Source organism: Podarcis liolepis (genome assembly GCF_965112155.1).
Source record: "Podarcis liolepis genome assembly, chromosome: 2".
In the NCBI taxonomy this organism is placed as follows: Eukaryota; Metazoa; Chordata; class Lepidosauria; order Squamata; family Lacertidae; genus Podarcis; species Podarcis liolepis.
The window spans coordinates 61,870,520-61,898,050 of record NC_139555.1 but is presented as its reverse complement, the minus strand read 5'-3'; the positions used below and the strand labels follow the sequence as shown (position 1 = coordinate 61,898,050).

Here is a 27,531-nt window from a genome sequence, read left to right as displayed (position 1 = left end):
CTGCCATGTCCACAACTGCTAATGCTAAAACAAATCAATCTTTAAAAACCTATATGACCAAGCCAAGCCACTGCATTTTGATGACCAGGGTTGAAAGCAAGGTGCAACTTACTTGAACTATTCCATTTTTGTAACTTAACAGTTCAGCTTTCTTAATCCAAACAAGAGGATGTTATTCATGAAATGTTGCAATTCAGAGATTTTAAGACAGTTAAGCTTGGACTCAAGGTATTTCAGTAGCACATAAGAGAATGGAGAACATTTTACTGTTGTGCCTTTTGTATGACGGTAATGTCTTCCAGTACTTATTTTGTCTCTGGAAATCTTTGCCCCAAGCCTAGATTTTTCTTTAGCATTTGCTGAATCCTCTGCCCTTAGATCAGCTGAACTTTTAAAGATAAAAATATACCAAACTAGACAGTAGAAAAATGGTGATTTAAGTTTCTTTATTAATCAGAGCAAGCTTACATTTGTTTATAACTTAACCAATATATTTATATGCATACCGCATCTTTAGATTTTTTAATAACAGTCAGGACTTTTTAAAGAAAGTCACAGTCTTGTTTACCAACACTTAAGGGGTTTGCATCTGAAACTTGTATGGAGGCAATACTGGCATTTAGAAAACTATAGTGAAGAGAAGGCAGCAAGGTGCCAAGAAATTAGTCTAGCACCATATTTACTGCCACAGATTAAGAGGAACCAAGCACTGAAGATCCAAGATACCTTTCCCCATTCATGGCTAATTGCACAAGACTCCAGGCATCTGTAACATCCACATCTCAGTGGATTTTAACATTAGAATTTTAAAATTTAAGCAAGTTTGCAGTGTAAATATCCTATGAAAACCCACTTTTTCATTGTATAGCATTACCTTGCTTAAAGTCATCTACCTTTTACTCAACACACTAATACAGATAGATCTGAAATTGCTTGAATGCAGTTTTATCTTTTACATAAAATAAAAAGCCAAATAGGTAGTCTAACATCCCATTAACCTTGAAGTCATCCTCTTTGAAAGGGAACCTTTTTCTTTAGAAGTCTTATCAAGGTACCAATGCAGTTTTAGGATTCAGCTTCTTCCCCACTATAAATTCATCTGTGTTGGCAATAAAAGATTTCCTACAGCTGAATGTTGTCTTCAAACAAACAAAAATAATCATCTTCAAGTAAGATAGAATAAGAACCTCAAATTATTTGGAAACTTCAACTTACTCCATAATATGCAAATTCATGCTTTAATCTGAAATTGTTGATGGGGCAACCCTCTTGTGTGGAATATTTCTTAATATGGGTTCACAATTACACACCAGGCTCAAAGTCTTTAAGTAGTACATTTAAAACAATTGATAAAAATGATGTAGTGCTTTGCAAATTTCACTGATATAAAAAAAGCCAAAAGATGCATACAGGCATATTCTGAAGAGGTCCTACAAATTCCAAAAATATATTACTTTTAGCTTCAAATTAAGGATTGCCTTATGACTTCCATCAGAAAAGGAAATTAAAAATTAACTTCCCTCACAGTCTGGAGAAAGAGGAACACACCAGAAATAAAGAATAACATAAGATTGTTCACATGACACACAGCATTAAATAAAGTATGTTACAATTAGCACAAACTGAGGTGTTGAATGGGGCGCTGCAAGTCTACCATGTGAGGGGGAAAAGACAGAAGAGGCAGCTATGGAAGCAATTTCTTTTTATCAGCTGCCTAAACAACTAAAAGGAGTTAATTAAGCCTGTGAACTCTGGAGCCTGCAATGAGAACAGCAACACTATTGTGGAAAAACAAACAAACCAGGTGCCAGGAAGCATACCTGAAAAGCATATAGGGAAATTTGAATGTGAAAATCATACCTTAAAGAAGCAAAACCTCTGTGACTTTGAGAACCTCTTATCCACACATACAAATCTGGAGTGTTTCTATTCAGTGCACATACAGTAGTTTTGCCCACAAGCTTATTTACTTTCTTCCCAACCCCCTAGTCTTCCAATACAACAGCACAGAATTACATTTTATCTTTAGAGGCAGAGTGTGTATTCCACAAAAAAGGGATTACAATTGTTAGATACAAAATGCAACACATTTTTAAAAAATTTATTCAGCTGGAATTGGAACCCCCTACATTAACAATATAGTTTGATACATGAAGAGCAGATTGAGTCTCAAAATGGTACATATACCCGGGAAGCTTTCACATGCTCCTTCCTTAGCCGCAAAATACTGACATCTGCTTTTGGTGCAAATCTTTAGATTGGCTTGCCTTTGCTTCATCTCTGCGCATGAATGTACATACAATGGCAATAATGAGAATGTTAGCAACACTGTACTATCCACAGTGTTTGGACCCCAGAAAGTAGTTCTACCTTTGAGATTAAAAACACACATCACAAACAGATTTAATGAACTGAGCATATGCATTCTATAGCAGCTAAGCTGCATTCTGAACAAACTGCATAGCAGCAGCAGAAGCTAGAACAGGAGGAATTAGTTTTAAAACCATTTGGGGGGGGTTGTTTAAAAAAGAACAAAACCAAAAAACCAAACACCATGAAAATAAATTCTATACTGAAAAGAATTCCAAGGGCTAAATCCAGTCTCAGTCTTAGTAACCTAAACCAGAACTTACTCTCAAATTCAAGTTGATTATGAATACTGTTTTCACTGGGCAGTACCCATGACCAATATATGTATTCCATGGCCTCATTATGCCCTTCCTCCAATAAGAAGGAAAGTTATTTAAGCACTTAATAGTTTCTTGAAATGGATTTGAGCTCTCTCTCTCTCCTATCTGACTGAAGTACAAGTTTTAACATAACTGACCAGAATACTTTGACATGATCAAACTAAGGGAACTGTGATGTATGAGTATGTTCATTTTGGTAAAAGAAAAATACGAAAAATAAACATATAAAAATTGTATACCAAGCAATTTTCTAAGGATTGCTGTTCATTTCCATTGATAGATTAATACATTAAGTTGAGCCAAGGTTTTGAGACTGGCAATTCTATCATTCTATTCAAAAACAAAAATTTTCAAAACAAAAAAATGTTAGTTATTGTAACATTCCAGAAATTCTTAGCTGGGTTGTGTTAAATGCATTCTTTTTCTACAGGAATACTCTATTTAAAAACACAATTGCGAATATTTTACTGCTAACACTCATTTACACTGGAGAGCATTTGACAGGAACCTGTGGATGGTGAAGTCTGAGGTTGGTTTTTTTTATTTGAGTTTCAGCAAAAGGTATCCAAGGTCCTCTCCCAAAACCATGTTGGGGAAAATTAATCAGATCAAGTTTTTAGGATATTTCAATCTCTTCTTGGTTTTCTGTTTCTGGGGGATCTATTCACAGTTTCTTCCTCCTGTAAAGGTAAAAGAACACAACTCTTACATAAATATGAAGCCACTTCCTGCGTTCAATTTCCTCTTAGCTTTAGAAAGCAATGAGAAAGTATCTTTGAAGTTATTAACTGGGATTTGAACAAAACATTAGGAAGAACATCCGGACGATATGAACTGTTCAACAGTGGAAAAGCCCATCTCAAAAGGTACTAGATTCTTGGTTTGAGGTTTTTTAAAACAGGTTAGATAGTCATCTATTATTATTTATTGAATTTGTCAGTCCCTTTTATCTTACCCAGGACATTTCAACAGACATACAGACAACACTTCCACATAAAAACATTAGAACCAAAAAGAAAAAGAAAAACATTTAAAGCTTACGTTCTTCAATTGAACTGTAATGCCTCCCCCCCCCCCGAAAAAAATTATTGAGCAGCTGTGATTGGTTGGCATAATATCTAAGATAGTGGATTATCCAACAGAAAGCAGCCATAGAAGAAAGTTGTCTGATCACCTTAAAATAGTGGTTCTCCATCTTTATTTCTTTTTTGATGCTGTAGTGCTGGATTTCCTGTACAAGCGAGCAGGCTGCACTAGATAAAGGATGCAGAATCTGTGGCCCTCTAGATATTGATGGACTACAGCTCCTATGACCATTGGGGCTGATGGCAGTGGCAGAGCTTCATGCTCCAGCACCGGGGGGGGGGGCAGAGAGCAAGTGGGGGCGGGGCTGGCACGCCCACAGGGGCGTAATGCGCATCCTGGGGCGGGGCACGCTGCCTGCAGGGGCAGGGCACCCAGTGTGGGCGGGAGGGCAGCCACAATGGCACCCCAATGGGATCGCGCTGCCAGGGGCGGTGCGCTCCCCCCACACTCCTCTTCCTCTGCCAGCGGCGGATGGGTGTTGAGTCCAACAACATCTAGAGGGCCATGAATTCTTCAATCCTGGACTAGGACCCACTTATTTAAACTACAATACTCATATCAACAGAACTGTGTGTATCCCATTCGCACAAGTTTTTCAAAATTTATTTGAAGGTTACACTGGCTTTTCAGAATTCACAAAACTGATTCCACAGGTTATGAAGTGAAATGATCCCATCAACTGATGGCACTGAGGTTGCAATTCAAAATTAGGAAGCACTGCATTGCTGGCTGCTCTTATAAACAGGCTACTACCTCCAGGCTTGCTCTAGTGCAACACTTTGCAATTTAAAAAAAACCCTTACCTCTGTAATAGGTTTGCTATCTTCTTCATCTTCATCTTCCTCCTCCTCCTCTTCTTCCTCCTCCTCTTGACTAGCACTTCCTGCATCACCATCACCTCTCTGCTTTTCTTCTGAAGTGTGTAAAAGGGTTTTATTACTATTATTTACAGGATACTTGTGTTTTTTGCTGCCTACTCTCCAATTCAAGATTAGGCTTCAAATTTTAAAATATGTAACTTTATCAGGATAAAGCTTTAGTGATTTTGGGACTAGTGAATATCATCAACTTTGCTTACCTGGCTTTTCTTCATGTATTTCTTCTGCTTCTGCTTCTCCCTTGTCTTTTTCCTCCACTTTCTCTTCCTCATTTACATCTGGCTGAGGAGCATCAGTCTTTTTGTACTCTGCAGCACTTGGCTGTTTCTGAAACAGTTGTAGGAATTCCACAAGTAAGTTTCTCAGAGACTATTCACTTCCAATTCCAATCCTACTCAACATACTTTTGAAACCAGTTGTTTCCAAAACACACACCTTTCCAGAGCAGCAGAAGAGGACAACAAGAAACACAGGCAAAGCCACAGTAAGGATGTAGACTACCCAAAGCCAGGGACGCTCTTCAGCAGCTGCCATCATCTGACCCACAACACCGGGCTGGAAGACAAATCAAAATCTATGAAGTTATCTGTACTTAGCAGTGATTATGAGGCAATACAGCTGCCCAAGAGATTTAACAATCACTCAGCCATGGAATTTTGTCCTCCCTCCAAGCCAAAAAGCCCAGGAAAACCCAGAAAAGCTATGTGATCTATCCAATCACACCTCCCCATTCTTCAGCCAACAGCAAAAGGTAAACAAAGAAGTAAAAAATGCTCTCTATTCAAATGTCTGAATCTGCAGTGTGCATAGCAAGGTTTGTGTACTAATTCCTCATGTTTTGATATGAATTTTCGCATAGGGAACATTTGTAAAGTCGGATCTCTGTGTTTATTAACTCAAAAAAGACATACAAATCTGTTAATGACCAAAGAACAGAAAGAGGTTTGGAGTACATTGTCAGCAGTATGCTGATGACACTCAGCTCTATTTCTCCTTTATATCTGCAGGTGAGGCAGTGGAAGTACTGGACCGGTGTCTTGCCTCGATAATGGACCAGGTGAGAGCTAACAAACCAAAACTCAATCTAGGTAAGACTGAGGCAGTGTTAGTAGGTTGTTCCCTAGGCCGGATGGGTGGGAGATCACCTGTTCTTGATGGGGTTACACTTCCTCTGAAGGAGCAGGTTTATAGTTTGGAGGCACTCCTGGATCCTTTGATGTCACTTGATGCTCAGGTGGCCTCTGTGGCACAGAGTGCCTTCCATCAGCTTTTGCTGGAAGTCCAGCTAAACAGGACAGGGATAGCCCAACTACTATTGTCTATGCTCTGGTAATCTCAAAGTTAGATAACTGCAATGCATTATACGTAGGGCTACCTCTGAAAATAGTTTGGAAACTTCAGCTAGTGCAGAATTCAGCAGCCAGGTTGCTCACCGAAGTAAGATGGTGTGAGCATATTGCACCAATCCTGGTCCGACTGCACTGGCTACCAATTAGTTTCTGGGCCCAATTCAAAGTGCTTGTTTTGACCTATAAAGCCTTAAAGCGGCTCACGACCGCAATACATCAATGACCACCTCTTTCCATATGAACCTACTTAGACCCTGAGATCATATTCTGAGGCCCTTTTTCATGTGCCTCCTCCACAAGAGCTCTGGAGGGTGGCAACACGAGAACGGGCACCGCGTCTGTGGAATGCTCTCCCCAGGGAGGTTCAACTGGCACCTTCATTATACACCTTTAGACGCCAGGCAAAAACGTTTCTCTAGTTGGTTGACATCCTTTGCCCTTTTAAAATGTGTTGGAGGGGTTATTGGGTTGTCCTTGTTTTTATTTTGATTATGTATTTTGTGGTTTTATATTCTGATTTTATCCTGAAACCTGTGGGTATAGGGCAGTATACAAATTTAATTAAATAATAACATGTGGATTCTAGTCTCTGTTATCCTGTCTGTTGTCAGAAACAAAGCTTCTATTTCTCACCTCAGCAGCGCCATCAGCTGCCTTCTTCAGACCCCATCCATCATTACCCCAGTCATCTGCCACTGCCCGATCTGTACAGATGATGAAATTATCAAATAATATGTCAGAGGTCATAGACCACAACTCAAGCCCAAGAGCAGCAAAGGGGGTCATCCTGAAAGGTTCCAAGTCTTCAAAGAAATCTGGGTTTGGAATCTTTCTTGGCTTCCAGATGCCCTGATGAAGAAACAGAACAATTATAACACAAGAATTCATTTTAATGACCCTTCAGAGATTCCTGAACAAAATAGAATACTTCATTTTATTCTTGGCTTATATTCACAATCTTGTTGAACATCTATATATACAGTGTACTGTTATTTCCTTTTGTTTCTTGTTTTGCTATTTTTCCCACTTCTGCAGCAGCTGTCTGTTCAGAGAGCAATGACAGAGCACATGCTGTGTCTGGAGAAAATCCCAGGTTCAGCTTTTCACATCTCCAGGAAGCAGAGTTGTGAAAGACCACTGCCTAGATCCTGTAGAGAGAAACTCTCTTATATGGAGATAGATACAGGTCTAAATTCAAATAAGGACAAGTATTTTAATTCTATTCTGCTCTTACGCTACAACATGTAACGGCTCTATTTCCACATAATGATACCCCAAGCTTGTTTAGCCAAAATGATTTTCAATTGCTCTTTGCCTTATGCCTCTGTATCTTGGCATGTTTTTTGTGTGACATAGCCAAACAATCAATGTGTAAGTGAGGCTCTTTGGTTTGGACAAAACACCAAACCATAGTTTTAAAATGCTATATTTTATTAGCCAATAAACCACTGCACACTGAGGTTTGTTGATGTGCTAGATTCAGAAATCAACTCTGGCTAAACAAACCATGACTCTGTGTTATGTGTTAACCAGATCATACTTTAGTCTTAAATAGCTGAAAAAAGTAGCAGAATACAAAGAATGTGCCCTGAAATAGGAGTATAAAATATAATTTGTAATACTAGATAATTTACCTGGTAGTTAGGGTTATCGATCATGGGTGCTTTCCATTTGCCTTTATAGTTGGGATTGTCAATTGTGGGACGTTGCCAAGCACCACAACCAGGGGCAGATTCACATTTGGGATTTGCAATCTGAGGTGCCTCCCACTCTCCATCCATATCTTCATCCCTGAAAAAGGTAACACTGTTTTAGGACTCCATTTACTTTTTAACAAGAAATTTAAAAGGTCTCTGACCTATGGTAGAAATTTTGATCTAGAAATGATTATCAGTGTTGAAAATCAAAATGATTACACCAATTATGCTAGAATTCCTTACCTTAGCATAATCAAATAAATTCAAAATTTAAGCAAATTCATTTTACAATCAACTTGTGTCAACAATTCAGAAAATGCGTAATTTAGCTTATTACCACTATTTAAAGACCACCTTTTGCCAATCTACACTGTTTAATAAAATGAAAACACAGAAGTGAAAACCTATGTTCATTAAAAAGTACAGCATAAGCACATTAAACTGGAACAGCAACAAACACCTCTGATCCAGAGCAAGCTAATCAAATCCACTGTAAAGCCTGGGTGAACAGAAATCTTTTCCCATGACAATGGGAACACATCAACTAAACAGCCAACTGTGCCTCCAGGGAATGAGTCCTAAAGGCAGGGAACAACCCTCAAGAAGGCTCAACCATTGAAGGAATGGAAAGTAAAGCCTCCTACGCTGAACTCAATGCCCAAGCAGGCTGGTCTGCAAAGAGGTGCTCCATCAGATTTCACCAACTCAGCATTCTGCACTAGCTGCAATTTCCAGAAAGCGTTCATCAAGGATAGCCCTAGAAACAGCACATTAGAGTAGTTGAGATAGGTGGCTGCCAGAGCATGCAAGAATGTGGCGAGGCAATCCCAAACCACGAATGACTGTAGCCAACAAACTAGCTACTCCTCGCCACTGAAGCTACTTGGGCCTCCAATTAGAGAGACGACTCAAGTAGCATTCCCAGGCTATGAACCTACTCTTTCAAGAAGGAGTCGGACTCAATCCAGAACAGGCCATTAATTTCCCAGATCTGGGAGCTACTGCAGAAATAAGTTACAGCAAGAACTTGAGAGGGACTACAACACTTTCAGAGTTACTCTGACTAGATCTACCTGCAGGTTAGCATCTCCCACCACCAAGTTATCAAATGAGCAACCTAGAGTAATTTTTGCCTTTACATGCAGCCACTAAATTCAGGCAGAAGGCTGTATTCAGCCAACACTCACTACCTCTCATGTAACATCCACCAGTAAGGACATGTAAACTCCTACCCCCAAGTTACCACTCAACAACAGGCAAGTCATGTGTCTCACTCTGCCTCACTGGCTGCATCAGGTAACCAAATGCCCAATTCCAATACCCCTGCCACCTCTAAACATATATATTCCACCCATCTGGTCTAGCAAACCACCCACTAACAATGCCTCTAAGCTGGTGAGATACAAGTAATGTTACAAAGCTTATAGGTTTTCCTCAACTACTGAATTCCTCTTATACTCTGAGTTTTCTCTCACGCTAGGTAATACAAAATTTGGAAATACATGAAATTTCACAACTTGCTTGCACCTTTCTTTGTGTGAGGAACACAATGCTGATCACACTATCTGTAAAGCCTTTCACTGTTATCTTTCTTTCTTGATTAATCTTATCAACAGCTGCTTAGAGCAATCTCTTCATCAGGCAAAGTCTTAAAGCTGTTATGCAACCTCCAGCTTTGATTGAACAATAGACTTTGATTGCATCAACTTGTGCATTTGAAAGAAAGTCTTTTAAGAAACAAATCCAAGAACTTCTGGCTTCAGCCAGTCAGGGCAAGAAGTCACAAGTCTACTATAATCAAATATTAATTCAGATCCATACTCCTGAACTCCTCATTCTGTTTTCTTTGTGCTGCTCATCTAAAAGAGTTCCAACTGTAACCATGACTAGATGGGCTTGAACTAACTACACATCATGTCTTCCAGGAGTGATCATATATAATATGAGCGTGCCACAGCAACTCCCATGTATGTCATTCATACAAAATGACAAACATCAACCTGCTCGTTTGCTGACTATCTGGGCCAGTAGCTATGGTCTTTCAAGTGCCATATTTCAATGATCAAGTTCACCATGACCATTACCCCATTTCATTTCAGTCAAAGAAGGGGTACAGACCAAGGGTTCATGCAATCTAGCCTTCCCCTGTAGTCCAGAAGAGCTGCTGGGCAGCAGTTTGGGGAACGCTGGACTAAGCAGCAGCTTTCCAGAAAGCCCATAGCAGCACATTAAGGCAACAGCTCTCACCTGCTTTTGAAAGTGGCAAACAAGCCAAGTGTCTGTCTTAGACCAGTAACAGAATTGTGTTTTTCAATCAGTGAAAAAAATGAACCTGAACACACAGAATAGGTTGAAGTATATCAGGCTGTGTTCCACAGATACAACTAGATGCCAAGTAGACATATTAAACACAAAACAGAACAGAAGTTTAAGTACCACACATCTGGAAGTATTAGTTGTGGTTACTGAAACGCTCACAAAAAACCCCCTATTTTAAGGATCACCAGCAGAGTTACTATTTTAGTTTGAAGACATCGCAAAGTGGAATCAGTGTCAACTTACCAATCTTCTGGTTTCTCTGCATCAGGATCAGCAACATATTCTGGTTCATCATCTAGCCAGCCTTCTGGCTTCACAGCATCCTCATCTGGAATCTTAGCAGGAGCATCCTCATCCCTAAAAGATGGAAGAAACCATTAACACTTTCAGGGAGCATGTTGCTCTAGGCCTGTAGATGCTGGGACTTTCTAGGTCATTTCTGGGTGCAACTCAATGAGTGAACCACTTTACTGTCCCCAACAATTTAAAAGAAGGGTATCTTTGATCCTGCCCATCTCTTGTGGTCAGCTGGAGAGACCCACCTGCATGACCACAGCTGGTAACAAGGTAAGGGGCATAAAAGACTTCTTTAGGCAAGCTTTGGTTTGCCTTATGTTTAGTTTTCATTTCCAAGTTATCTCACTCTGTTATATTTTTTACAGTTGTAAAAATTGTGATATTACTTTATCATTATTATTTTTAGGGTATCATAAGCTATTTGGAGCACTCTGGCAGAGCATGAGAAGTATGGTTAACAAAATAAGGCCTTGCTACTAGAGAACATCAGTTGTCCTCCATTTTGTCCCCACTCTCAACTTGTTCCTCAGGTCTCCAGTTGTCTGTAGATAGCAAGCCAGGAGAGGGTGTGCCTGAAGAACCAGCCACCGCCATCTACTGACAGGGAAAAGAGATCATACTGGCTCTCCTGGCCTGAGGCTAAGGAGCTCTTTAAAAAGGTAAAGGTAAAGGACCCCTGACCGTTAAGTCCAATCACAAACGACTCTGGGGTTGCGGTGCTTTACTGGCCAACGGAGCCGGCGTTTGTCCACAGACTCCCCCCCCCCCCCCCGATCATGTGGCCAGCATGACCAAGCCGCTTCTGGCGAAACCAGAGCAGTGCACAGAAACGCCATTTACCTGCCTGCCGGAGCAGTACCTGTTTATCTACTTGCACTCTGACGTGCTTTCGAACTGCTAGGTTGGCAGGAGCTGGGACCGAGCAAAGGGAGCTCACCCTGTCGCAGGGATTCAAACCGCCAACCTTCCGATCGGCAAGCCCTAGGCTCAGTGGTTTAGACCACAGCGCCACCCGCATCCCAAGAAGCTCTTAGAAAACATAAAATGCAACCAGGACATCCTTTAATTAATTGATTGACTATTTAGAGCTATGGGTTTTGGTGTGTCTTTCCAACTTGCATCCAACACCCACATTCAGGGTCAAGTACAATTCACAGTCACTCCCTTCCAAGTTATGTCATCAGCAAGTGAAAGCATAGCAGTGTTACAGATGGTGACATGAGAGGTAAAATGTGGTGCCATAAACCTGGTTCTTCCAGTCTCTAGCAACTGCTTCCAATTCATCCCCCTCTCAGGTGCTAGGTTGCGCTACATGCTGGCATCCCCTGATCCAGAAAAGCAGGGGGATCAACAGCAGCTAGCTCAAGGCCTTTCAAACAGCACAGACTGCAGAAAAGACACAGACTTCAGCTGATTTGTGACTGAATCTGCAGAACAATAGTCAGACCAACTCCCCTCAGCCCATTTCTAACCTTCCTGAGGTTCAACCACAATCAAGTCTCTGCCCAATGCTCATGCAGATATATGGGAATGTAATTAAGGATTACCTAGAAAACCAGAGAATACGCTAGAAAAACTACACTCCAGTTACTTCCCTTTATGCTTCTTTTCATGCCACTCTCAGAAAAAGCTGTTGTAGCAAGCTTCTCCCAAGGTTCCTTAAATTTCAACAGCTACTCACCAATCATCTGGTTTAACAGCATCTGGGTCTGGAATCTTAGCTCTCTCATCCCAATCCTCTGGCTTCTGGTCATTTGGGTCCTCTATCTCTCGTGGCGGATTCACGGCAGGGGTCATATCAGAAAGAAGATTCCCACTGTTTACAACAGTTTGATCAACCAGGATTTCAAAGCTGTTGTCTGGGTTTAGAACTAGGATGACCAAGGAAAATAAAGTTAACTTGAATACTTTTGAGAAGAACCTATAAAAATATAGGTTCAAGAAGGTCCATTTCCCTGCTTTATAGTCTACTCTTCTCCTGCAGGAAGTTGTTCTATCATTAAGGTTTCTTACACAGGAAATAAAATAAAAAACTCTTCACTTCCTGCTTTACAATACTTTCCATTGTTGCAAACAGCCTCTCCCACATTCCATAAAAGCCGTCTGCACTAGACTTTCACATAGAAATCCAAATATGTGGTTGCTTTACCCAGTGTATAAAGATGAGTCTTCTTATCAGTAAAGTAATTCTTCAAATCAGCATCAGGACGCTTCGCATGCTTCTCCTCATACATGCCCGTTTTGGGGCTCTTGTGCCGGAAGATGAAGTGCAATTTATAGTCTTCTCCACATTTGTCGGGGCCAAACATAATGGTATAGGGAGTCTTGTCATGGAATTGATCCTTAAAAATATAAATATGGCCCAAGCTTCAAACACACAGCATAAGTTAACTTTCAGGACAAGCTCCTAAGTTACATCTTATGAACACTTTGATTCTACAAATCTAGAAATCAATAACCTCTGTATAAGCAGACTTACATCAACCAAAATTGTAAAAGTCTAAAAAATAAGGCTTTCCTTGTTAGGAGTATTAATAGTGCAATTCAGGAACCTGAAGTTTCAAAAACTGCTGTTAACACTGCACCGACCAACTTATAAGTCATGGATGCTTAGTCAAAAAGCGAAATTCATGCTACCGATTCAAGGGCATTTTTCATGGTATTAGCATATGAGATGTATGAAATGTGCCATCTAGAGTAATCCAAAAGGCAAGGAATTAATAATTTTTCAGCAAACACATACTTGGTAGACCACAGAAATCATAAGAATGATAGACCCACAAACTGTAGATAAGTAGGCCAGCAGACTACTCTTACAGCCATAACTAGTCCTTGAACATACTCAGTTTGGAAGTGAAGTCCAAAGGTGTGCTCACATTACTGCCTTAGAGTGCAGTGACATTCTCCCTCCCCCGCCCTTCTTAGCTCCCCCCAGATGTTCACATCAGCGTGGCTTCATTACTGTCAGGTTCTCTGTTTGTATACACACCAGGGGACATTGAGGGTGGGAAGGTGGAGATGTATTTACTCTATGCAAAGAAAGGTGTGCACACCTTAACTACAGACAAATTAGGAGTAACTTAAGGATTCCAAACAGTCTGAAGCTGGTTGGAGAAACAATGCATCAAATAGTAGTATTTTATAAAAAAAGTACAGGATATGTATTTTGGATAAAAATCATAACCCAGCACTGGAAACACAGTAAGTGCACAGTAAACATAGTTGTGGATACAGCCCAACACACATTAGGAGCTAAAACTCAGAAGGCAACAGCTTTATGAATGAAACTGGAAGACAGTCCGAACATCACTTACCAGGTTCAGCTCACGAGTTTTCGAAAGCAGCTTTACATAAGCACCACCACACTCAATTCCATTCTGGAAGTTGACTTCATACCTAAGTTAGTTTGGAATATAAAATAATACTCTCATTTTAAAAAGAAAACCCACCTCATTTTTTCCTGAAGACAATGACTCATTTCAAACAACAACCACATCCTCCTTTCACAACTGAGATGGCATTTTCCTCGTCTCACCTCATATGCTTCAATTCTTTCTTTGGTGTGACTCAATTCAGAAATGGAACCCCACTTTTAAGCCGTGTTTTTCAATTCTGGCTTGCAACAAATCATAATTTTCCCAATTCATGTATCACAGCACATACTGGTTTGCCCAAAGCACCAAATGAAAGACAGATCTAGAGTGGAAATCCGAAGCAAGTCCCCAGCTGCCAAACCATGGTCTGAACATTACAAGTGAAGCAAGCTTATAGTCCAGATTGTGAGGAAGGCAAGACATTTTGACTTTGGTTATGAAAAAAAGCCCATTATACAGAATCGTTGGATTTTGCTGTGAACTGGCAAAACCTGCTTCCACAGAGCTCAGTCCTTATAGGCCTATATACAATACAGTGAGTGCATTTCCACCGAACTTAACTGCTCAGTGTACACACCCATTCACTGCTAAATAGAAAATAAAAAGGGTCACTTACTGTACAATGAGAGGCTTGGTGTCAAAGACAAAGGGTTTGGTGAGTTTGGCAGAGATTGCATGATGCTTAGCTCGAGAAACCAGCACAAGTCCTTTATCCCCTGGTAGTTTAGTATCCTTCATTTCCTGCACTTCCCATTTGCCTATTAAGAAACAGGACAACACATCAGGAAGCCCATTGCTGATTTAATACTCTATTCATAAGAAATCACACACACACCCCCCATGTCATTTCTACTCACCGTATTTACATAAGCAGCCAAAATTTCATTGCACAAAATGTCTACCACTTTTAGAACCCATATGCACAATTCAGCTACCACTGACTGCAATAAACTACAGCTCTAGTTTATGAGAAAATACAACCTTCCACAACACACAAGGAACTTTGCTCAGGACAGCCACTCATCCACAACACTGCCTAACTGCAACCTAACAATAAACAAGATTCTATACACATGAAAATGAAATTGTTAGAATCAAGTATGTGCGAAGTTATAAATGCCAGCTTTATGCCATGTGTTTTTCACATGAGTGCTGTTGAATAGTTCACAGAAATGTTTAAATGCTCTCCCAGGACTCTGCCCCAGATCTCACTGATGCAGTCATTCTGTATCAAAACTGTACCGTTTTGCAAGTGGGGGCTCATTTGACTGAGTGTTCTTCCATACAAAAAAACCATTTCTTCCACATAAAAAAAACATTTTAGGATTAAGGCTAGATGGTTTCTATGTGGAAATTTATTTATTTTTTTTGTATTGGGATGCATGCAATCACAGTCCAGATGTAGGTTTATCATCTCTGTGAGAACTAGGCCACTAGTGCCACAGCAAGACAAAGGTTTAATTGAGATTTAGTCACATTTGAATCTTAGAATTGTAGAGATGGAAGGGACCACAATGATCATCTAGTTGAACCTCCTGCACTGCAGGAATTTTTCTCCCAACGTGGGACTCGAACCCACAACCCTGAGATTAAGATCTATTACCCACCCTTCACCATAAGGTCCCATGCATATGATAACAATATAAACAATTGTTATAAAAACAAATAAAACAGTTCTAAACAAAAATACCATCCAGTACTGGGAGGAGGCTGGGCCAGTTAAGGTACCGTATTTTTCGCCCTATAGGACACACTTTTTTCCCTCCAAAAATGAAGGGGAAATGTGTGTGCGTCCTATGGGGCGAATGCAGGCTTTCGCTGAAGCCTGGAGAGCGAGAGGGGTCGGTGCGCACCGACCCCTCTCGCTCTCCAGGCTTCAGGAGAGCCCCAGCGCCAGCCCCACAAGGTTGGGGGACAGAGGGAGGCGGAACGCCGCCATCCCGCTGTCTCCCGAAGTGGTTTGGAGGCTGGCGGCGGGGAGACCCCGCCGCCAGCCCCGCAAGCTCCGGGGACAGTGGGGAGGCGCAGTGCGTCTTCCCGCTGTCCCCGGACCTGAGAGCCAGTGTGGTGTAGTGGTTAAGAGCGGCAGTCATGTAATCTGGGTAACCGGGTTCGCGTCTCCGCTCCTCCACATGCAGCTGCTGGGTGACCTTGGGCCAGTCACACTTCTTTGAAGTCTCTCAGCCCCACTCACCTCACAGAGTGTTTGTTGTGGGGGAGGAAGGGAAAGGAGATTGTTAGCCGCTTTGAGACTCCTGAAGGGGAGTGAAAGGCGGGATATCAAAACCAAACTCTGATCTGAAGGCAGGCGGTGGGGAGAAGAGCGCTTCTCCCTGCTGCCTGCCCCGCAAGCTCCGGGGACAGCTGGGAGGCGCAGCTCGTCTCCCTGCTGTCCCCGGACCTGATCTGAAGGCGGGCTGCGGGGAGAAGAGCGCTTCTCCCCGCTGCCGGCCTCGCAAGCGCCTGGGGGGGGGAAAATAATTCCCCCCCTTTATTTCCCCCCCAAAAAACTTGATGCGTCCTATGGGGCGAAAAATACGGTAGTTGTGCTTAGCTACTAACCCCAGTCATTGCATACAGTGAAGACCAAGCAAAGCATTATACTCACCATCGTATTTGGCTATTTCATCATCTATATCGTCCTTTTTAGCTTTAGATAGAACCCACCTAAAATTTAAAAACAGTTGTTTTTTGTTTAAAGCATTCTCCCCCCCCCCCCACTCTTCAGCCAAAAAAGTTCCCAGAGTGGCTAACAAGCAATCATTAACAAGCAAGCCAGTCCCTGCCCTCAGGTTTACAATCTAAAAAACATAGCAAAAAAGGAGATGGGGGAAAAGAAGGGTAAAGGAAGACAAGCAAACTGAGGCACCAGATATGAGAGCGTTGCATAGCTTAAATGTGTTTAAACACCTTTTTATCTTCTGTAATTACATAATTTAGTGAATTAGTATGTCTTGCAACAAATTCAATAAATATGCATATTACCACATGTCCATCATTTGAAATATTTAAGTCTAAGAACCTGCAACTGAATGGCTCACTGGTAACAAACTGCTGGCTCTGTGATTGGTGCACTATAACTAAGATATACTTTGGCAGAGATGTAAGGCAGGGCCTTCTGTTTCAACACCTAGGCTTTGAAATGCCATGCCCTAAGACACACATCTTCAACCTTTTCAGACCCAGGACCTGCTTTTAATCCCCACATGCATCTGAGGACCCGCTTCTTAATCTTTTACCATGTATCTGCATGGTAGTGCACTGTGATTATTGGTTGCTGCCAAGTACCTGTGTACATTTTGCTTTGACTTTGTTTAGAATTGCTTTTTTGTTATGTGAGCCCCACTGAATTACTCATACTGAGGCAAAAGGGATATAAATGCTTTTAATGCACACAACAGAAACATCTCTCTGTAAATCTACTAACACCTCTTGGGCTTAAACTTACCCTTCTAAAGTTCCTTTATCGAAGTTCTCGGCAAAATAAACGTCTCCTGTTGGGACTGGGGCCTTATAGGTAACCTGATTGAGAAAGATGTCCGATATACCTTGATAAGTGATATCTTGAACAATATTACAAACCAATTCATATTATTTGTGATCAAGTAGAATTGACAAATATGCTTTTGGGTACACAATGCACTTGTTGTGACAGCACAAGTATTTCCGTTAGTGCAATAAAACTTCCCCTCCCTCTCCAAATTGGCTCTGAAGGGCTGGGGTAACCTCCTGAACAGATTTGGGGTTGGGGAAAAGGAGAGGCAGGAGACGTTCTGTGGCATGGGCAAAAGTCCTTGTGCTAATGGAACATCTTGGATACTGCCCATAGTTTGTATGTTAATATCCCAAACTATTCCACTTCTTATTGAACAGCAGAATTACTGAAACAGCTCTTCACTGGAAAGAACACTACAAATAATGGTTTAGAAATTTGAACTCATTGCTTTACTCCACTTCCAATTGCAGATTCCAACCTTAGGGTGTAGTGTAGCACTACACTAGCAATTCATAGGATAGTAGTGAATGAAATATTAGAACTACCACAAAGGTAGTACCCCTTGCACCATCCCCAAATCTGCTCTGGAGTTTTGGTGGAATTTAGGGGGCATGCGGGAGGATAAATCCTTGTGCTGATGAAATGTTATCTTCAGCACTATGATGAACGCAACCCATGGCTCAATTTTCATGTTCCTTCTGCCTTAAAGATCTAGGAGCCCAGAAGGCAAGCATGAGAGAGAGCTAGGCATACAGTCATACCTCGTGTTGCGTTAGGTTCATGTTGCGTCTTTTCAGCTTGCAAATGCGGCAAACCCGGGTTTCGCCGCGCGTGCACATGCAGAAGCGTTTTGCACACTTTGCGCATGCGCAGAAGCACCGCTCTAGTTGCGGACTATTCGGGGTACAAACGGCACCCCAGAATGGATCATGTCCGCAACTAGAGGTACCACTGTACAACACAAAGCTATGTTGCATTGCTATAATGTCGTGGTATAGTTCTATGATGGCGACATAAACTGCTAATATAGTTGTATTACTGTTTCCAAGCATAGCTAATTCCAATGTACATGATGCTACTTTCCCACTGATATCATCTGTATCACATTCACATGTCGACAAAGCCTGCTCTGTCCAATTTCCACATTAATCTGCACAGAACCAGATTTAAACAGATGTTTTTGAATGTGTTCTCACTAAATAAGCATTTCTAAGCATATATGCATTTTTATATGCAGTCTGGTTTGTTTTTAGGCCCAACAACTACATCACACAAGGAAAACTATCTTCTGATCCACACAGTCATCCAGAAGACATTGAATGGATCAGTTCAAACTAGAACGCAGAAGAATAAGTTCCCCAAGCATCCCTATTTACTAACACCACAGCAGTCAATGTAGCGCCTGCCAGATATAGCAGACTACAACTCCGATCATTCCTTACCTTTGGCTATTTTGGCTGGGGCTGTTGGGAGATGCAGTCCAAAACATATGGATAGCACCACATGGGCTTTCCTTACACTACACCCATGCAAACAGCACAAAGCTTTAAACAACAGGAGAAGCCTCTCTGGACAGTGCAGCAACTTAAGTTAGGATGCAGGAATTTTCCACATCTTTTCAAGAAGCAAGTTCTAGCAGCCAAAGGAAAGCAACAACTTGGAAGAGTGCACCCCACTCAGATAACGGGCCGGTTAAAATTAGAATTATAGCTAGAAAGCTGCAGACCTGTTCCAATCATCAGAATGAAGGAACTTGCTAATAATTTCTATCTGGAGATCTACACTTGAATTAAGTATTCAAACAAACCTTAGGGAGTGGGGGTGGAGTGCTCGCTTCATGCTTCAACTCTTCTACCTCTTCAACGCCATCATCAAGGTCATCTTCAATATCTATTACGTCGTCGTCATCATGATCATGATCGTGATCGTGAGTTTCATGTGCCAGGATAGCAGAGGCTCCAGCTAACAGCAATGCTGCACACAGCAACCACTTCTGCTTCATGGTCTATGCATAAGGGTAAAAAATGAGCATGAAATATCACTACGCCTACCAGCAAAGGAAAGGGCTAATCAACATAAATCAACATATATGCACACTATTAGGCATATGCTACCAAAATGGTTCTCTGTTCATCACTAGGTCCCAGCCAATACATGCACAAAAATGCTATTTAATGGTGTAGACCTGTGGTTTTCAACCTTTATGAGTCCCCAGTTCCCTTAACCGATTACTCCCCTGTGGGATACCTGGTAAAATCCTGTGTTGTTTTGTAAAATAGCCATTCTGCCTATCATTTTTTTAAGGCTTAAAAATTGAACAGTAGAGCTTTGAAAAGACTTTTTTTTAAAATTGAGTCATTCATTGCCCTGTTAAATGTTGTTTTTTGTAAGGTGGCACCCAGTAAAATAAAACTGAAACAGGATTATTAGACAGCCCCAACTGGCAGCAATTTAGGGCATGAAAATGAAAAGGCACTCTGCACATACTCTGAGACACCCTTCCCCTTTGATTACGACATCAGGTGTCCCAAGGGTGGACCACAAATATCAGGAAGGAGAGGCTACTGTATCCAAACAACACACACACACCCCACCCAAGTAAGGGGCTGTTGCCATGGGACAGCACACAGAACCCCCACCCAAGAGGAAACAGGAAGCAGTCCCCATAGCAACCACCCCCTTCCTTATATGGCTTTGAAGATCCCTCAGGAACTCCGCCTTGCCATGTTCTAACTCCTGACTGGCTTCTTCACTAGCTCAAGCTTCTCGCCACGGCTCCCATGCTGAAAACACACGCTTCCAGTATGAAATGGTTACTTCTGGCGTGTAATATTGACATAGACAAACACAGGAGGAGGAAAAAGGTAAAGTATCAGTGCTGGTTCCATGGAGACGCAACTTCCTGGTTCCTTTTAATACTGCTACAGGAGCTCCTCCCCATCCCTTCACTTCAAATAATGAAGAGATTTATCACAACCAAACAAGTAAAACTTGCAAAAGCTAATGCAGTATGAATGAGTCAGAACTAGCAGCAAGAACGCCATACTAGAAACAAGCATATCAATTTCTCTAAGTTTCATAACTGAAAGCCTTTTTTAAAAAAACAAAGCTTTTGGTGGCTGTTCCAGTCTTATGAGCAAACCTGCATTTTATACAAAGTTCCGTTCTGTCCCCTTTTCATGCTTTGTTTTCATGCTATTATTGTCATAGATGTAGACACAAGTCAAGTGCAAAATGCGCACATTGATATTCTGTGAGCAGAAACAGAGGGAGACACTGGTCAGATGGTCTTACCTCTGGGCCAATGAAAATCTCTGCCTACTGATTCATAAACATTTCTTTCCAACCTTCAGGGGTGACTAGTTTCTTTTTTTGCCCAAAGGCAGTATTCGATGATAGCCAACCTCAGTGGACCACCACAAGCCAGGTGCACATGGCCAAACAGAAAGCAGACACCCACCTACACACTCCCATATATACAATACACATTGCCGCACTAGCAATATCAATAGCTGAAAGGAATTGCCCCAGCACTTGTTTCCATCATGCTCCCTTGCTCTACTGAGAGTACCAACAACAGTTATGGTGAAAAGCACAGATAGCAGAGCAGTGGTGAGTCTCTCTTCCTCCAGCTTCCCTGTGGTGGCGCAGAACAGCCTGCTACCATTGAGAGCAGATTGGAGTGCTCAGAAAAAAGGAAGTAGTATACCAGAGTACTAGTGAAACACTGGAATAGATCAGAGTGCCTCTTCCTGTTCCCAGAGGGATCCTGATTGTTTGTCATGGGGGCAGATTGTTCTACACCACCACTGCTGAAGCTACCACTGAAAATACCACCACCAGTCTATTTCGGCATAGGCTGATGTGTCTTTTGAAAACGGCTTGGTGAGCCAAATCAGGCCAACCAATTCGCTACCCCTGCATTACAAGAACTATGAAAAGTAACCTTTTACTAAATAAAACCACTAAGCAAGACAAATGTTTACAGCATATGTCTGCATGCATCACCTAGAGGGGCTTTTTAGAATATAAAAAGGATTGCACATTGCCAGTGTGTTGCAAAGAGCACTGGATTCATTCTGGGAGATGAGCATTCAAATCCCCCCTCAGCCATGGAATTCAGTGGGTGACCTCGAACAGGCACAGCCTTTCAGTCCAACTTCTAACTCATGGGGTTGTGTGAGCATAAAATAAGTTGGGGGAAGAACCATGAGCACTACTTTGATCTCCTTGGAGGAAAGATGGGATATAAACTAATTCTTCAGTCATATCTCTAGGATTCCAGAAAAGAGGGCCATTTAAAAGCATGACAAATATCATACATAGGAGAGAATGGGACATTAGTACACCTCTCTCTCCCAAAACCAGAGCTTTGAAGTTCACCCCTACATGGTTATTTCTGAAAAAACAAGGAAGCTAATACAGTGGACGCTCGGGTTGCGAACGTGATCCGTGCGGGATGCACGTTCACAACCCGCAGCATTCGCAACCAACGTCTGCGCGTGTGCGGGTTGCAATTCGGCACTTCTGCGCAAAGCGCGATTTAGCGCTTCTGCATATGCGTGACCGCTGAAACCCGGAAGCAAACTGTTCCGGTACTTCCAGGTTTTGGCGGTCCGCAACCTGAAGTGGCTGTAACCCGAGGTATGACTGTATTTGGTGCACATTTATTAGCCCACCATATATTAGAAGAATTTAAAATGAAACATTTTTGCACTCAGCCCAGATTTGGAAGTGATGGGTAAGACACAGGGGTTGGCATCTTTCCCATTAGCCAGTCCATGTCCAGCAACAAACAGCTCCTTCCAACTCCACATTCTGGAGGGAACAGCCTGGATGTTGATCATTTCACCAAGTGCCAGGGAACAGAAGAGACTGCCATGCACTCTCATGTATCTTATATCATACATTTGTTAAGATTTCTAGTGTTCTAAACTGTTTCCAGAGCCTATTATTGAATTAAATTTGTATACCACCCTATACCCACAGGTCTCAGCTGAAAAGGGGGGTGGGATTCCAGTACTTCCTAAGGGGTCCAAAATCAAGCGCAAAGGAAGCTACAGACATATGCTTGCAGACCGATTCACTGGAATGACAACATTTTTGTTTCTATAATAAATACAAAAATGCTTGGGACACAGTCTTATCCCAAAATGTTTAGCCTACTCCCACATTAGTGAGAATTCTGCTACAGAGAAAGCTGTAATACACAAAATCCAAGACCTTAGTACATGGAAGTCTGAGTCTTTCTTAGGTCTTGCAGTCAAAACTTGGACATGATCCCAACATTCTAGCACAGAGCAAGCAAAATTGTAGAGGTGATATAATCCTAGGGATGTACAACTTTTGTTGCCTCTTCACTCAGACTATGTCTTATATGGAGGGGGGAGAACATCCAAAAATGGATAGCTGAGATGCACATTTGCTTCCAGAATGAAAGTACTTAGCTCAAGTACATCTACAGGTCAGTGATGCTTAGCTAAAGTCAACACCTCAGCTGAAACTGAATACAGGAAAACCTGGAGATTTCTGTCTTTTAAATGTATTCTGCTACACTCCCTTCATATTCTGATTTGTGGATATTACTACCAAGTGTTTGTTTTCCTATCTACGACAGTCCTGCTGATTAATTTGGCTTTCCAGCAAATTCTGCTTTGTAAACAGATTGTTTCTACTGTGATGAGCATTTGTCGCCTGCAGAAGAAAAGCAAATTAGTCTGCTCAAGTGGTAACCAGCACTTCTGTCCTTCTGCCATTAGAAAAATAGCCTTATAAGCAAAAAGAACCAAGGCCTACACAGCAAGCAGGTTAATTTAATTTAGGGTACTAACTACAAAGTGGATGTGTACGTGTAGCTCCTACAGAACTAGAGGTAACTGACAGTTTTAATTTGAGTGATAGAACCTTTCTCTTCGGAATCAATATGCCTCTGAATATCCAACGCTGAGGATAGACAGGAAAGGGGTAGTCTTCATGTTCTGATTCTAAGTACAGTGGTGCCCCGCAAGACGAATGCCTCGCAAGACGGAAAACCCGCTAGACGAAAGGGTTTTCCGTTTTTGAGCTGCTTTGCAAGACGATTTTCCCTATGGGCTTGCTTTGCAAGACGAAAACGTCTTGCAAGTGTTCCAATTTTTTTCCGCTCCCCCCTTTTCTAAGCCGCTAATAGCCTTTTAGCCGCTAATCCGCTAAGCCTTTAATAGCCGCTAAACCGCTAATAGCACTAATCCGCTAAGCGGGTTGCTTCGCAAGACGAAAAAACCGCTAGACGAAGAGGCTCGCGGAACGGATTAATTTCGTCTTGCGAGGCACCACTGTATGCCATAGGCACATGGCTGGCTGTTGCGGGGGGGGGGGGAATAAACCAATTCTTATGAGACCTTTTAGAGGATTGAGTTTCCAAGAAGAATTCTTGGCTTTTTAAAATCTCCTTATAACTTAGCAAACACTGGAAGCTTTTAAAATACACACATGAATATTTAACATACAAGTTGCCCCTTTTCTATATATCTTCTATAACTTGTCTTGAAGTAATTAAAGCAAATACTATTATGTTGTGCACACCAAGCACTAATTGTTAAAGGTTATTAAGAGTACATGGGAAAGTGTTTGCAGATTGTTTTAGCTGTTCTTTTAAGAAAAGCTGCATGTTTGCAAATACATTACAAATGGGATTTGTAACAAGTTATGAGCTACCATGTAGTGCCTTTTCAGGTTTAGCTGAAACAGTTCACAGCTACTGAAGAGAGTACAGTTGTTGGTATCTGAATGTGTGTATTACCGCTCACAGAAATAGAATATGAAGTTAGTAACACACTGGGAAGTTCTGTGCTGAGAACAGTGTGATAAAATAGAGCAGCATAAAGTACTTTGGCATAATATGAAACCAGGAGGCAGAAGAAAACAGCTGGACAAATTTATCTTATTCGAATCTAAATTTTTCTATTCTAAATGCAAGCCGACATACAAAATCACATCCCCTCCCAATATACAGTTTAATACAGTATTTCATGGGGCGGTAGTTTTTTAGTCTTTATTTCTGAACCAGGTTTTCCAACAAACAATGGTCAAAATGCATGCTTTTCTACTCAACTATTTTATGCTGTGAACCTCCCTGAGATCTATGGATGGCGAGTGGTATACAAATTTAATAAATAAAATATCAAGGGGCTATTGCCTTGTCTGCCCTAGTCCTAGTGAAAAAACTGAGAACACTTCTGACATTATTATTATTAAACCCATATAAATTCTCTCATGTAACTCTCACCTTTATTTAAATTTGGTGCAGCAGTAGTGAGTCGTAAAATTGTTTTACAGGCCAGATTTTACCCAGTACAGTGGTACTTCGGGTTACATACACTTCAGGTTACATACTCCGCTAACCCAGAAATAGTACCTCAGGTTAAGAACTTTGCTTCAGGATGAGAACAGAAATCGTGCTCTGGCGGTGCAGGGGCAGCAGGAGGCCCCATTAGCTAAAGTGGTACTTCAGGTCAAGAATGGACCTCCGGAACGAATTAAGTACTTAGGTACCACTGTACTAATAATCCCTAACCCCTTACCCAGGGTTACAGAGGATATTAGGTTCCACATTAAGTGTATTTCTTAGATCAAACTAGGCTGACTAGCAGGGAGAGATTTCATTCAAGTTTGCACTCCACTGAACTAGCAAGTCATCAATATTTTAAATCCATGGTTCACTAACTGTGACCTGAGCCTCCATAAATAACAATAAACAGTTGTTAAGGGAGGTACAGTTCAGCTATATCTGTGGACAGCATTCGAAATTCACTATGCGCCAGGTACATTTTGCATCTGGCTATCGGCCACTTGTGACCAAGTTGCCTCAGGATGTTGCCTGAGATCTCCACCATCTGGAGGCGCATATCTGGGGGTCGTTGGATCAGGACACTTTTTACACACTAGCAATGCATCCTGTACAATTCTATCCATTGAATTTTATCTGCACAATCAGAATGAATTTCAGGAACCAAAAAGTCATATTGAAAAATGACTTCTGTCTGGCACAAAAATGGCAACTAGGCATTGCATTTTGGCGACTGTAACCCTGGTTTAGGAAGCCATTTGGCACTGAGCTTATATATCTGAGTTTCTTTGGGGACAAAAGGGGGGGGGGAGATACACATAATCTATTTTAAGACGGGGCTTCATTCATGAGGTGCCACAGAGGGCCTCCAAAATGCAAATTCCAAGCTACTGTTCTTCCTTCCAGCTTTGGAGCCTGCAGCACTAGCCTTGAAGGAGAGCAGCAGCCCTTAGAACTACATCACAGTAGATTAGAAGGGTGCCAATAGCAGCTGCCCCTTGATGTTTCCTAAGAGGGAGGGCAAGAAGGAAAAATTAGTTTGAGTGTGAACAGTGGGGCAGCAATGTAGGAAGGCAATGGAGTCAGACTCACCCACCAGCTTTTTAGTTATTTTAGGACACCACACCCACCAGTTAACTTAACTCCATACCAAATAAAGGCAGTGAATCGTGTTTAAGGCAACACCTAAACCTCTTAACATATATAAGAAATTTCTGTCATTTTCGGTTCAACATAACTGCAACATAACAGAAACAAGAATTTGTTACTACTTGTGCCAATATAATACCCCAATACTTTCCCCCTTAGTATTGTGTGAACTGCAATAAGTTACTACACTATCCATTTGAAGTTCAAGGCCTCTATAGTTTAGAGAATTCCTTACCCTCCCTTTGCAGTTCACCTTTGTCCTCTTTCTGCTTTCACTTGGCACATTGCAAAATTATCACTTCCTTCTTCACACCAGACAGGACTTTTGCCCTTATCTTCTTTGACTACCCAATTCCAGTAAAAAAAAAAAAAATTCACATTCACGCAACTGTTGCCAGTAATCTATATTAAGTACAAGCCAGTCTTAAGACTTAATTTTAACTTCCATTATTTTATATTGCACATTTCCCTGCCCACGCAATTATTTCCAGAATATGTGTCCTGGGAGCCCTGGTGCTCTGCATAAGTAGTTCAGCACTAAAATAGCTTAAATTCCAGTTTTGAGAATGCCCACTAGAAAATATGCAGCAACAAAATGTGCAAAACCGTTCCCAAGTCATCAATCCATTCAAACGTCACCATACCTGACTTATACTCCATTTTATTAAACTGGCCTGTGCCAAATCCACTCCCATGCCCCATGTTCTTTCCTCATGTGAAAAAGCGCCACAAAATAGTCACAAAGTCACGCATACTCTTTAAACCCAACAGGGGGCAGGGAGGGTTCCTGCGGCCTCTCCCACAACCGCCACATTTCTCCCTTCTTCCTTTTCTGATATTCAAGAATACGCGACGTGAGAAACTGCGGGCTCCTTCGACGCCCCGTGTCCCCAGCCCAGTCGGAGGAGGCGCCCCCCCAAAAAAAACTCCAAGGCATGACCGCGCAGACCTACCAAGTGATTAGTCATACCGCGCATGTGCTACTCGCGAGCAGGTCTCACGGCGTTGCCACAGCATGACCTAACGGGGAAGGCCCGACTTCCCCACTCGCGGTGCGCCTGCGACGCCTCTCCTTCCTCTGTACCCCCCCCCCCAAAAAAAGGAGAGAAAACCCCAGAAGGCCAGGCCTGGCTGCTCCTGGCGGGCCCTTGCCCCCCCCAAAAAGACTCAACCGCCCAGACTTTGCGGACCCACCGCATCAATACCCACCCCACAACCTGGCCTGACACTTTAGGCCTTACTGGCCCCCTCCCCCGTCACTCTCATCTCCCCTCTTTTAAGCCCCATGGCCCAATCTCCCCTACATGCAATGGTACAACCCACCCCTCACTGCCCTCCCTGGGGTCAAAATGCCCCCCTCCAGAGTCCCGGCATTCTCTCCGCGGGCGAGTGAGGGGCTGCCCACCAAAAGGCTTATTCTATTCCACCCTGTCAGAGGCAAAGGATGGTTTCATTTTTTGAGAGGGGGGGGACAGACTGGAACGCTCACCTCTCGGCGCACCCCACCCGCCGAAGCACTCGGTTGTAGTAGCCCCAGCGGCTCCTGTCACGTGCCCCTCAGGAGAGTGAGTGAGTGAGAGAAAGAAAGAAAGAGAGAGAGTCGGCGCCGCCAGCCGCCCACCCACTCCGCCGCCTCTCTTCCCAGCCCGAGCTCCGCCTCCGACGCTCGGGTGCTTCCCTACCCCATTGATTCCGGCGGGTACTAACTTCCCGCCCTTGGATTCACGCCTGGATCCGATTGGCCGGGAGGGCATGTCACTTACCGAGGCTCTCGCCTTCAGCCACGTCCCTACGGCGCTGCCCTTCGTGGAGCGTCCCCATTGGCTCCCCCGTCTCGGCACGAAGACCCCGCGGATTGGGCGGCAGAGG

General features: G+C 42.4%; 1 protein-coding gene across 3 annotated transcripts; it reads right to left on the bottom strand.

Annotated features, from left to right (window-relative positions):
* Positions 1–429: 429 nt before the first annotated feature.
* On the bottom strand, positions 430–27,448 carry CANX (calnexin). 3 transcript variants are annotated; one of them, XM_083488123.1, is made up of 15 exons: positions 27,426–27,448; positions 18,994–19,191; positions 17,139–17,212; positions 16,299–16,357; positions 14,307–14,448; positions 13,631–13,712; positions 12,466–12,658; positions 11,998–12,187; positions 10,263–10,376; positions 7,638–7,794; positions 6,637–6,852; positions 5,090–5,209; positions 4,855–4,981; positions 4,580–4,689; positions 430–3,370 (listed from the first exon to the last, which is right to left on the bottom strand). In XM_083488123.1, exons 2-15 carry the CDS (start codon positions 19,186–19,188, stop codon positions 3,317–3,319), a joined length of 1,833 nt encoding a protein of 610 aa, XP_083344249.1. In that variant the 5' UTR covers positions 19,189–19,191; positions 27,426–27,448; the 3' UTR covers positions 430–3,316. The 3 variants fall into 3 exon arrangements, with proteins under 3 accessions (XP_083344249.1, XP_083344248.1, XP_083344247.1); XM_083488122.1 differs by lacking the exon at positions 27,426–27,448 and adding an exon at positions 27,152–27,393; XM_083488121.1 differs by lacking the exon at positions 27,426–27,448 and adding an exon at positions 26,616–26,734.
* Positions 27,449–27,531: the final 83 nt, after the last annotated feature.

What these genes read in the sequence shown, in the direction of transcription:
- CANX (XM_083488121.1), bottom strand. Translation starts at nt 26,639, where the DNA reads ATGCGCGGTATGACTAATCACTTG. An exon ending in GCGGTATGACTAATCACTTG is followed by an intron (nt 19,192 to 26,615) that starts GTAGGTCTGCGC and finishes CCTTATGCATAG; the next exon opens with ACCATGAAGCAGAAGTGGTT. An exon ending in CAGCTGATGGCGCTGCTGAG is followed by an intron (nt 5,210 to 6,636) that starts GTGAGAAATAGA and finishes TTTGTCTTCCAG; the next exon opens with CCCGGTGTTGTGGGTCAGAT.